Source organism: Notolabrus celidotus, chromosome 16 (genome assembly GCF_009762535.1).
Source record: "Notolabrus celidotus isolate fNotCel1 chromosome 16, fNotCel1.pri, whole genome shotgun sequence".
NCBI classification, from domain to species: Eukaryota; Metazoa; Chordata; class Actinopteri; order Labriformes; family Labridae; genus Notolabrus; species Notolabrus celidotus.
This window is the reverse complement of record NC_048287.1, coordinates 31,770,855-31,781,506: the sequence shown is the minus strand read 5'-3', so window position 1 is coordinate 31,781,506 and position 10,652 is coordinate 31,770,855. Positions and strand designations below refer to the sequence as shown.

At 43.1% G+C, this 10,652-nt stretch overlaps 1 protein-coding gene across 1 annotated transcript; it reads left to right on the top strand.

Moving 5' to 3' along the window:
* Positions 1-205: 205 nt before the first annotated feature.
* LOC117828089 (LIM/homeobox protein Lhx9-like) lies at positions 206-7,899 on the top strand. Its single transcript, XM_034705077.1, has 7 exons — positions 206-343; positions 3,125-3,257; positions 3,383-3,585; positions 3,675-3,783; positions 3,864-3,999; positions 5,392-5,627; positions 6,682-7,899. The coding sequence occupies exons 2-7, from the start codon at positions 3,132-3,134 to the stop codon at positions 7,081-7,083; spliced, it is 1,212 nt and encodes a 403-aa protein (XP_034560968.1). The 5' UTR covers positions 206-343; positions 3,125-3,131; the 3' UTR covers positions 7,084-7,899.
* The last annotated feature ends 2,753 nt before the right edge of the window (positions 7,900-10,652 follow it).

Genomic DNA, 10,652 nt, shown 5'->3' with positions numbered 1-10,652 from the left:
ACCAGGCGGCCAATCAGAGGCCTCCCTACCTGTGCTCCGAGCCACCTGGGCCTCTTGTTTACAGGTGTGTGTGTGTGTGTGTGTGTGTGTGCGTGTGTGTGTGGAACGTTGCAGCGGGGACAGGTGCTGATGCTGCTGTCAGGTCAGATGCTGTGACCGGTTTCAGGTAAGAGAAACTGATCCTGAAAGCACAGGACACCTGGAGGAGAGAGAGAGCGCTCAGGTGGGCGAGCAGAGGTGAATCTGAAAAGGTGTGAAGAAGAGGAAGTGTTTGTCTTCAGGTGTGAGAGGTTCAACAGAGCGCGCTCAGAGGGAACAAACCAGGAGTCTCTGCACAGCACAGGTAAGCTCCTCATTCCCCCTCATTTTATTTCCCTCCTCCTGACACACCTTTATCAGAAAGCTTTCATTCTGTGAATTTAATCTCATTTTTAATGCTTAACCTTTCCACTTCTATTGTTTTTGAGAAGCAATTTGTTACTATAATTTAAAATTGCTATTCAAATAAAATTATTATTATTATGTTCAGAATATTCCACGCCATCTTAACTCTTTTGGTGCATTTGTGCATTTCTTATTTGCAAATGAGAAGCATATTTATTTATTTTTGTGCACTTTAAAAAAAATAAATCTTAAAAAGGAAAAATATAAATTATGTTTGTACACTTGTACGTGTTGAAAAGGGATTAAATTGGAAAAATAATAATTTTTAGATAATGATCCCTCAACTTGTAATATAATAAAATGAAATAAATAAATAAAATAAGCAAATAAAAATAACAAAATGTTGAAAAATAGAATATTGTAAATGGATGGCTACACGTTTAAAAAAAATCAATAATTCAACTAAATTGAAAAAATTAAAATTAAACAATTAAAAATGAAATAGATACAAAATAAAGGATTTAATTAAACTAAAATTTAGAAATACAAATTTAACAAAAACGCTTAATAAAAAAAAAGTAAATAACTGGTGGTGAATATATACACACCACTGTCCCCTGTACTCTCAGCTGAACTGGCCTTCACAGAAACACTGGTTTCTATTCATTTACAAACCCCTCACTGATGGAACCCCGTTATATCTGCAGTCACTGATCAAACTTCACAGCACAAACCGGAGCCTGCGCTCAAGTAGCCTTTTCAAACTCACCCCACCCAAAACCCGGACCTCCTTTGGTCGCACCTCCTTCCAGTTTTTCACTGCAAATGACTGGAATCACCTTCAACAATCCCTGAAGCTGACCTCTCTCATTCCACTCGCCACTTTCAAAAACGTATTACATCCTATAACTCAACATCACTGCCATGCTTTTAGATTGCTTTTCAATCTTTATCTCAATCAATCAATCTTTATTTGTATCGCGCCAAATCACAACAAACGTTATCTCAAGACGCTTTTACAAACAGAGCAGGTCTAGACCACTCTATGTCAAATTATGAACAGAGACCCAACACCAAGACAGGGTAAGCCTCAGTCTGACCCCACCTTAATCCATCATGAGCATTGCACATCGCAGTATTTAGCAAGTTACAGTGGAGAGGACAAACTTCCTTTTAACAGGCAGAAACCTCCAGCAGGACCAGACTCATGTTAGACAGCCATCATGCCTCGACTGAGTTGGGTCTGGAAAGACAGATAGAGGGGAGTAAGAGAGAGAGGTGATAGTGATGAGACGAGTCGTAGAAGCTGTCGCCGCTGGAGTCCAGCATGTCTGTATCAGGAGGACGACTACGGCAGCTCAGAGGAATCTACGAGACAAGGGAGCTCAGGGACTCCAGAAAGGTCTATGGTTAGTAACTTTAATGGGACAGGCAGAGTTAAAGTAAGTGATGAAGGGGGTTGGGGGGGAAGGGGGTGAGCTAGGATCCCAGTGTGTCAGTGTGCCAGTTCCCCCGGCAGTCTAGGCCTATAGCAGCATGACAAAAGCTGGTCCAAGCCTGATCCAGCTCTAACTATAAGCTTTATCAAAAAGGAAAGTTTTAAGTCTACTCTTAAAAGTGGAGAGGGTGTCTGCCTCCCGGACCCTGACTGGTAGATGATTCCAAAGGAGAGAGGCCTGATAACTGAAGGTTCTACCTCCCACACTTTTAAGTTGTTCACTGCTGTCATATGTTTGTATTGTATTATTCTGTCTTTAAGCCTCTCTGTTTTTTGTTTTGTTTTTATTTATTGTCATGCCACCTGTGTTGCCTTCTCGCCCAGGTCGTTATTGCAAATGAGAATTGGTTCTTAATTAACTCACCTGGTTGAATAAAGGTTAAAAACATTAATAAGAAAAAAGGATTAAATAAAAATATTTAAATGGAATAGATTACATTAATTAAAAAAATCTGTTTACAACAAAATCAATACACAAAATAAAATAAATACATATAATTATTTGAATGTATTAAAAATAGACATAAATAAATACAGCAAACAAAACGTTCATATTTAAAATAAATACTTTAAATTTAATTTTTAAATAACGGAATAAAATAAAAATGGAAAATGTTTAGAATATTTTTTATAATATATTATTTAATTATCTTAAAGCTCCTGTGAGGAGATTCCAGCTGCTGATTAAACAGGATTAAATCAACACTGATGCTTCTCCTTGATTTTGAAAAGCAAACAAAACAATCAGAAAGAACATTAATATTTATTTAATGTTGTTCTTAGTGCTCGTCACAGCTGAAGCAGGGTAGGTGGCCGACGAGGGGACAGACGGCACGTCGCTTACACTGCCTTTAAATATTCTCAGACGTTTAAATCAAGATTATATGAAAGTTATTGTCTGAAAATACTTCTCACACATGTACAAGATCAGCAAAATCAACACAGGCTGAGAGTTACACACAGAAGTTTTAACCCTTCACCCTTCATGAGGACACCAACCTGTAAATGTAACATGAAAGTCCTTAAACCAGACTAAGAGTCCCTTTAAGACCTTGTTTCTATGACTTTGTGATTCGCCCTTCAGACAGAGTTCCACGCCGCACTCAGAGAACCTGTTTATCTCACGTGTTTCATCTCTCTGGTTTTTTAATAGACTCGTTGAATGAGTCTGTTTTTGGATCTCTAATGAGGGACGTGATTAACCTCCTGATAATTACCCCTCCTCCTCCTCTGCCTCTTCAGGACAATCATGATGTCGCCAGACGGCCCGGCCCTCGAGGACCTGCTTTATGGTGGTGACCTTGGTGATGAGGCAAAGGGGGCGGAGCTAAATCAGGTCCCAGGGGTGTCAGAGGAAGGAGCTGCTGCAGAGGATGTGAGTTTTACAGTTCAGGGGTTTATTTCTTTGTTTTTTATTTATCTGTTTCTTGTTGTTTTCTTTATTATGATGTTTAAAATAAAAGTGTTGCTCTCTAAATCTCTCTCTCTGGATCCGTCCAGACTCCGGCAGCCGTGTCCTTCCACGAGCCAGTTATGTGTGCCGGCTGTGGCGAGCAGGTGTGCGACCGTTTCTTCCTGCTGGCGGTGGGCCAGGTGTGGCACGGCGCCTGCCTACGGTGCAGCCAGTGTCACTGCGAGCTCCAGGCGCACCCCTCGCTTTACTGGAGGGACGGGAACATCTACTGCCAACAGGACTACTGCAGGTCAGAGGGTTCTTCAACATATTTGACCCCCCCCCTAAAATCTCTCTGCTCCCAGAATCTGACGGAGGTTTCTCTTCCCTCCCCGTCAGGCTGTTTGGAAGCGGTCAGTGCACACGCTGCTTACAGCCGATCCCCGCCTCAGCGCTGGTCATGAGGTCCGGGGAGCTGACCTTTCACCCTCACTGCTTCTCCTGTCAGGTACCTCAAACTTTCTAAGTTCATGGAGCTGTATTTCTACGCAGTTAAACGTTTCCTCACCTTGTCTGATGGTTTTGCAGGAGTGTGATGTAAAACTGATACCAGGGAACCTGTACTGCGTGCAGGGCCAGAGCCTGTACTGCCAGTCTCACTACCATGAAGACAGGAGTGTCTCGCTGTCCCACGATCTCCAGCCGGAACAAAACCCGACAGAAGGTGAGAGCGGCGTGTGTGTTCACGTCTTTCTCTACTTGTGTTTAACATGAAAACTACTTCCTGTTCCTGCTCCTCCACAGAAAGCCTGACCTGAGTCAAGCCGGTCCACATCAAAGAGACAAGGGAGCACAAAACTCTCTCTAGGAGAGAGAGCTAAGAGCTTGAACCAGACTCATGTTAGACACACATCTGCTGAGACCGTGTTGGAGAGAGGGATAGAGGGAGATGAAGAGAGAGAGAGAGATGATAGTGGGGAGACGGATAGTAGTAGTTGTAGCAGCTGGAGTCTGGACCACGTCCACAGCAGCAGAGATCCAGAGGAACCTACGAGACAAGGGAGCTCAGGGACTCCAGAAAGGTCTAAGAAAAGAGAGAAGAGAGGGAGACCAGAAGAAAGAAAAAGAGGAGAATAAATGGGGAAAGAAGGACAGAAGGAAAGGACGGGATAAGAGGGGGAGACAAAGAATGAAGAAACATGTAAGAAAGAAAGAAAGAAAGAAAGAAAGAAAGAAAGAAAGAAAGAAACAAAGAAAGAAAGAAAGAAAGAAACAAAGAAAGAAAGAAAGAAACAAAGAAAGAAACAAAGAAAGAAAGAAAGAAACAAAGAAAGAAACAAAGAAAGAAAGAAAGAAAGAAACAAGAAACAAAGAAAGAAACAAAGAAAGAAACAAAGACAGAAAGAAACAAAGAAAGAAAGAAAGAAAGAAAGAAAGGAACCTACGAGACAAGGGAGCTCAGGGACTCCAGAAAGGTCTATGAAAAGAGAGAAGAGAGGGAGACCAGAAGAAAGAAAAAGAGAAAGAAAGAAAGAAAGAAAGGAAGGAAGGACAGCAGGAAAAAAGGAATGAAGGGGAAAAGGAAAGAAAGAAGGATAGAATAGAAGGCATAAAGGATGAATAAACATGGAAAGAACAAGAAAGAAAAAAAGAAAGAAAGGATGAATAACAGACCCCAAAAAAGGAATCTACAGCAGAGATCCAGAGGAACCTACGAGACAAGGGAGCTCAGGGACTCCAGAAAGGTCTATGGTTAGTAACTTTAATGGGACAGGAAGAGTTAAAGTGAGAGACAGGCAGAGAGAGGAGAGAGAGGGAAAGACAGGATCCCAGTGTGTCAGTCTAAGCCTATAGCAGCAGAACTAAGACCTGGTCCAAGCCTGATCCAGCTCTAACTATAAGCTTTATCAAAAAGGAAAGTTTGAAGCCTACTCTTAAAAGTAGAGAGGGTGTCTGCCTCCCGGACCCTGACTGGTAGATGATTCCAAAGGAGAGGGGCCTGATAACTGAAGGCTCTACCTCCCATACTACTTTTAGAGACTTTAGGTGTCATGTGCATGCTGGGAGCTTAAACAGGATTTGTTTCCTAACACACTACTAATGTTTATGTTGGAAGCAGCTCAAAATCCTGCCTCAGGCGAAGGGGAGGAGTCTGTCAGCAGCCCTGAGCCAAGATTGGACGACGTCGGAGCAGGTGGGAGGCACCGCAGGCGGACAAAGAGAATCAGGACTTGTTTCCGCAGCGAGCAGCTCAGAGCGCTGGAGATGTATTTCGCCCAGAAACACAACCCGGATGGGAAAGACTGGACCTGCCTCGCACACAAAACCGGTCTGCCCAAGAGAGTCCTGCAGGTACGAAATACAAGATACAGATTTACCAAGAGTTACTGCGCTGTGTCCCGCTGTGGACGGGGCTCATTTAGATAATTATGGCCCACAGCTCAAAAAAATCCAGCAGAACAAACACCACGTCTCTCTCAGTCTAGTTCCCAATCACTGACACAAGGAGAACGTCTCTGCTGAAACGGCATGCAGAGAAAGAAAAGTCAAATCAAGACCTTTGGAGAGCTTCACAGGAAGTAGACTGAGGCTGGAGTCAGAGCATCAAGAGCCACGGCGCACAGACGTCTTCAGGAGAGAGACTACACCTGTCACTTTCTTCATATCGAGACACTCCTGAACCTGAGACCACGTCAGAAGAGTCTTACGTGGGCTAAAAAATAACTGGGCTTCTTCTAAGTGGTCCAAAATCTGAATTGTTTGAGGTCCAGTGCCGTGACAAGCTTTGTAGAGATGCTGATTTCATTGTCCGGCCAAACATAGCACCTGCCGACAACGCCAAAACTTTCACATGTTACAGTGCTTGATTGGCCCGCCAGCTCCCCTGATCTGAACTCCATAGAGACTCTGTGGGATGCTTGTCCAGAGGAAGATGAGAAACCAGCTGAAGGTGGAGGCAGAGGTACAAGCTAATGGCCTCATGCGGCGCCACATTAATGCAGGAAGTCGTCGTAAAGAAGCCCCAACTAAGAACTGAGTGTACAGATGTACGTACTTGAGAGACTGGGTTCCTTATTTTCATGAGCTGTGAGCCATAATCAACAAAAAGGGGCGTCTTTTGCAAAGTAAAGCCATGAAACTTTCAAAATAAAGTTTAAACCTTCGTCGTTTAGAATTCTTTAAATGAGACCTTCTTAAGTGGCTCAAATATGTTTCTCCTAAATATTTTCCAAAGCGGTACGTAGCTTAGCTTCAATCCCAGAGCTTTGGCTGACATCTCCAACAGGGCCTTACCCGCCATCTTTTCTTTGTACCATTAATAAAACCAGATCCAGACCCTTTTAAGTAATACACTGTCCCTTTAAGAAACATCTTTATGGACTTCTTTCCCCGCCCTCTCTCTCAGGTGTGGTTTCAAAACGCTCGGGCCAAACTGAGGCGCTCCCTCACCGCTGACGACTCACAGGTGAACTCCCTTTCCGCTCCATCGAGCGGTTCCTCCATGGCGGCAGGGTCCCCGCCCCTGACCTGCTCCCCGACCGACCAGTCCCAGCCTTTCCCCGGCAGCACCATCGACCACCTGCAGCTCTCCCTGCTGACCGCTCCGCTCAGCGACCAGCCTGCGAGTCCGGCGACAAACCGGCAACACGAGCTGCTACAGAACGCCGACTTCTTCCTGGACTACGACTCCCAGAATGCACCGGGGTGCGTCTCTTCTCTGGAGGCCTACGAGGACTTTGGAGAGGCCATAGGAGCAGTTGATGGAAAAGATGATCCTGATAGTTCTTTTAGATCACATTACTGCTAGTCTAGAGTCCGATCATTTCATGACATAGATTTTCAAAATAAGAGAAAGTTTAAAACTGTTCTCTTTAGTTCCTCAGGGTTTATGTTCCTCCTGGAGTGACAGTGAAGCTAGCGACTAGCTATAAGCGATGTCTTAGTTCGTTAAATTCCTCAGAGTAACGCCCTTCATCTGTTCCTGGTGAGTCCCAGTTTCACTGTATAAAGTACGTCACATGGAGTCTTTCCTTCAGCGGTATGAACCAGGAGAAAAACTAGTACTTGAGGGGGTTTTGCTTGTAATTAAGAGGTCTTAAGTTTGCTGAAATAACATCATGAAGCAGATTTGTAAAAAGTAAAATGTCAAGTGTTGTCTTTTAAATGTTTGTTTGTCGCTCAGGTTGAATTTTAGCTGCACTTTCATGCAGAACAAAAAAATAAACTGAACCAGGACTGCTCATAAGAACCAGTATGTCGGGACAGTGGAGTGTGTTTTGCCTGCTTTTGCTCTCCTCACAGTCTTGCACACACTAAAGCCTGCTGATGCATTGCTGGTTAAAACTACAAAGAGACTACAGAGAAACCTGAGCACTTCCTGTACCAGAACCCTTGAGTACAGACTCTGCATGTTCTAATCTATAAATAGAGATTAGGTTTGCATCAGCTGCTGACTCAAAATGAAACCACCAAACAGTCTGATCTTGTCACTGTAACTAGAACACTTTCGGTTTAGAGCTGGGCTGAATTGTTGTACTCTCTTTGAACAGGAAGTAGATGCTGAGATCACGTGTCTTACCTCAGTTTCCTCTCTTTGAATAAACCATCGACTTTTTCCACCCAGTCCTGATCTCCAAGTACTTATTCGTCTGAGTCAAATCCCAACAAACGTTCCCCTCAGACTCTTTCCAAACAGAGCCGGTCTAGACCGTACTCTATGTCTATTATTAACAAAGACCCAACATCAGGACCGGATCAGATCCAGTCCCATCTTCCAGACAGGACTCAGTCTGATCTCATCTTAATCCACCATGAGCAGAGCACTTTGCAGCATTTAGCAAGTTACAGTGGCAAGGACAAACTTCCTTTAACAGGCAGAAACCTCCAGCAGGACCAGACTCATGTTAGACACACATCTGCTGAGACCGTGTTGGAGAGAGGGATAGAGGGAGATGAAGAGAGAGAGAGAGAGAGATGATAGTGGGGAGACGGATAGTAGTAGTTGTAGCAGCTGGAGTCTGGACCACGTCCACAGCAGCAGAGATCCAGAGGAACCTACGAGACAAGGGAGCTCAGGGACTCCAGAAAGGACTAAGAAAAGAGAAAAGAGAGGGAGACCAGAAGAAAGAAAAAGAGGAGAAGAAATGGTGAAAGAATGACAGAAGGAAAGGATGGGATAAGAGAAGGAGACATAAAGGATGAAGAAACATGGAAAGAAAGAAAGAAGAATTGAATAAAAGGAAAGGGAAAAGAATGAAAGAGCAAAAGAAAGAAAAAAAGTAAGGAGGAATAAAAAAAAACAGAGAAAGAAGTGAAGAAAGCAAGAAACAAAAGAAAGAAGGAAAAAAGAAAGAAAGAAGAATTGAATGAAAGGGAAAGGGAAAGAAAGAAAATAAGAAAGAATGAAAAGTAAGGATGAAAGAAGAATGGAATGAAAGAAAAGAAGAAGGAATGAAGGAATGAATAGAAAAGGCAATGAAAGGGAAAAGAAAGAAAGAAAGAAAGAAAGAAAAAGAAAGAAAGAAAGAAAGAAAGAAAGAAAGAAAGAAAGAAAGAAAGAAAGAAAGAAAGAAAAAGAAAGAAAGAAAGGATGAATAACAGACCCCAAAAAAGGAATCTACAGCAGAGATCCAGAGGAACCTACGAGACAAGGGAGCTCAGGGACTCCAGAAAGGTCTATGGTTAGTAACTTTAATGGGACAGGAAGAGTTAAAGTGAGAGACAGGCAGAGAGAGGAGAGAGAGGGAAAGACAGGATCCCAGTGTGTCAGTCTAAGCCTATAGCAGCAGAACTAAGACCTGGTCCAAGCCTGATCCAGCTCTAACTATAAGCTTTATCAAAAAGGAAAGATATTTTTCTTTAATGTTTGTGATGATGTATTTTCTTGTATTTCTAAACGAGTCCTGCTTAATTATACTTCCACAGATCTCCTGGATCTGAGTGCTTCAGATCTGTTCTGCTGGTTGTTGTCGAGGTAGTAATTCCAGAGTTAGCCGTCGGTCTTTGTCGGGTAATTGGCGTTAAATTAGGCAGAAATCTCGTTAATTGGTCCGAGGTTAAACTCATTGATTGTTCGACAGACGCCTTGAATGAAATTCTTTCGGGTGCGTTTCTGTCTTCCCGGCGAGACGACCTTCACGACGACAACGGAGACGCCGCAACCTGCCCCGGCGTTACCTCACCGTCACCCTCCACACCTCCTCACAAACATCTTGATGAACCGTTGCTTCCTCTTTGTGAATTGCCTCCTCAATCATCGGGCAATAATTGCAGCGGCGTCTGCAGTCTCTCTGCTGAAAGAATGAAGGTTACGCTGATCTGTGCGGACTGTGTGTGCGTCAGAAGGGAGCGCGGAGACCACTGGATGATGGGAACCTGTGACCCGGGGCTGGAAGGATGGGCAGATGTTAAAAAGGTTGACGGATGTAAGAGAAGAAACTGAAAAGTTAGAGCTCAACAGAAGGTGAGATGAGTGTCGTGTGTTCTTGTGATTTTCTGTGTGTCAAGAGTTCTTGAAGACTTCTCTTCCTGCTTATTTCTGCACAAAGCAGCCAATGCATTTTCCATTGAAGGTTTCTGACGAGGTCCGAATGAAGAGATCTATATTTTGGACTTCCTCATGCTAAGTTTTCTTTGCATCCTGGCTCTCTTTGGATTTATTTGCACTGTTTTGAGTTGCATTTTCAGAGCAATCAATCCTCTATTTCTGGTCTTTAGTTTCCCAAATGTTTTAAAGGTAAAAGTTGATTTTAAAATGTGTGCAGTTTGGTTTTAAGTGGATTTTTCAAGTGATGGTTTTCCCACTTTAATGCCAGAAAATATGTTTTCTTTCATTTTAAAATCTGCAGCTTTATTCTCATTCTTTTTTTTTGTTTTAAAGTTATATTTTGGGGCATTTTTCCCTTTATTGGATAGGACAGCTGAAGAGAGACAGGAAACGGGGGGAGTGGAGAGTAGGGGAAGACTTGCCGGGAGTCGAACCGGCGAACCCTGCGATGAGGACTATAGCCTCTGTTTGTGGGGTGCATAGACCGCAAGGCCACCAGCACCCAGATTTATTCTCAAACTACAGTTGAGTAATTGGCATTATTGAAGTTTTCATACAGAAAATAAGAGACACAAAGGAAGTCTCTAAAAATGGAATTATAACATTTATAAGCGCTCGGTTATCATCCACAGAAACACTGTTTACTAACAGGTTGGTTTCAGGGGCGTAGCCATCATTTCAGAAGTGAGTGGGACGAATTCTAAGGGTTAAGATTTTAGTGCAAAAATGTATTTTATCTTGTTCTTTCCATTATCATTTGGGGGTTTTTTTTCGATGATGCTTTTCTGCATTTTTTGCCTTTATTGACAGGACAGCTGAAGACAGACAGG

Coding starts and splice junctions, on each gene's coding strand:
- LOC117828089 (XM_034705077.1), top strand. CDS start 3,132: ATGATGTCGCCAGACGGCCCGGCCCTCGAGGACCTGCTTTATGGTGGT. Junction 3,784..3,863: donor CTCACTGCTTCTCCTGTCAG/GTACCTCAAACT, acceptor ATGGTTTTGCAG/GAGTGTGATGTAAAACTGAT. Junction 5,628..6,681: donor TGCCCAAGAGAGTCCTGCAG/GTACGAAATACA, acceptor CCTCTCTCTCAG/GTGTGGTTTCAAAACGCTCG.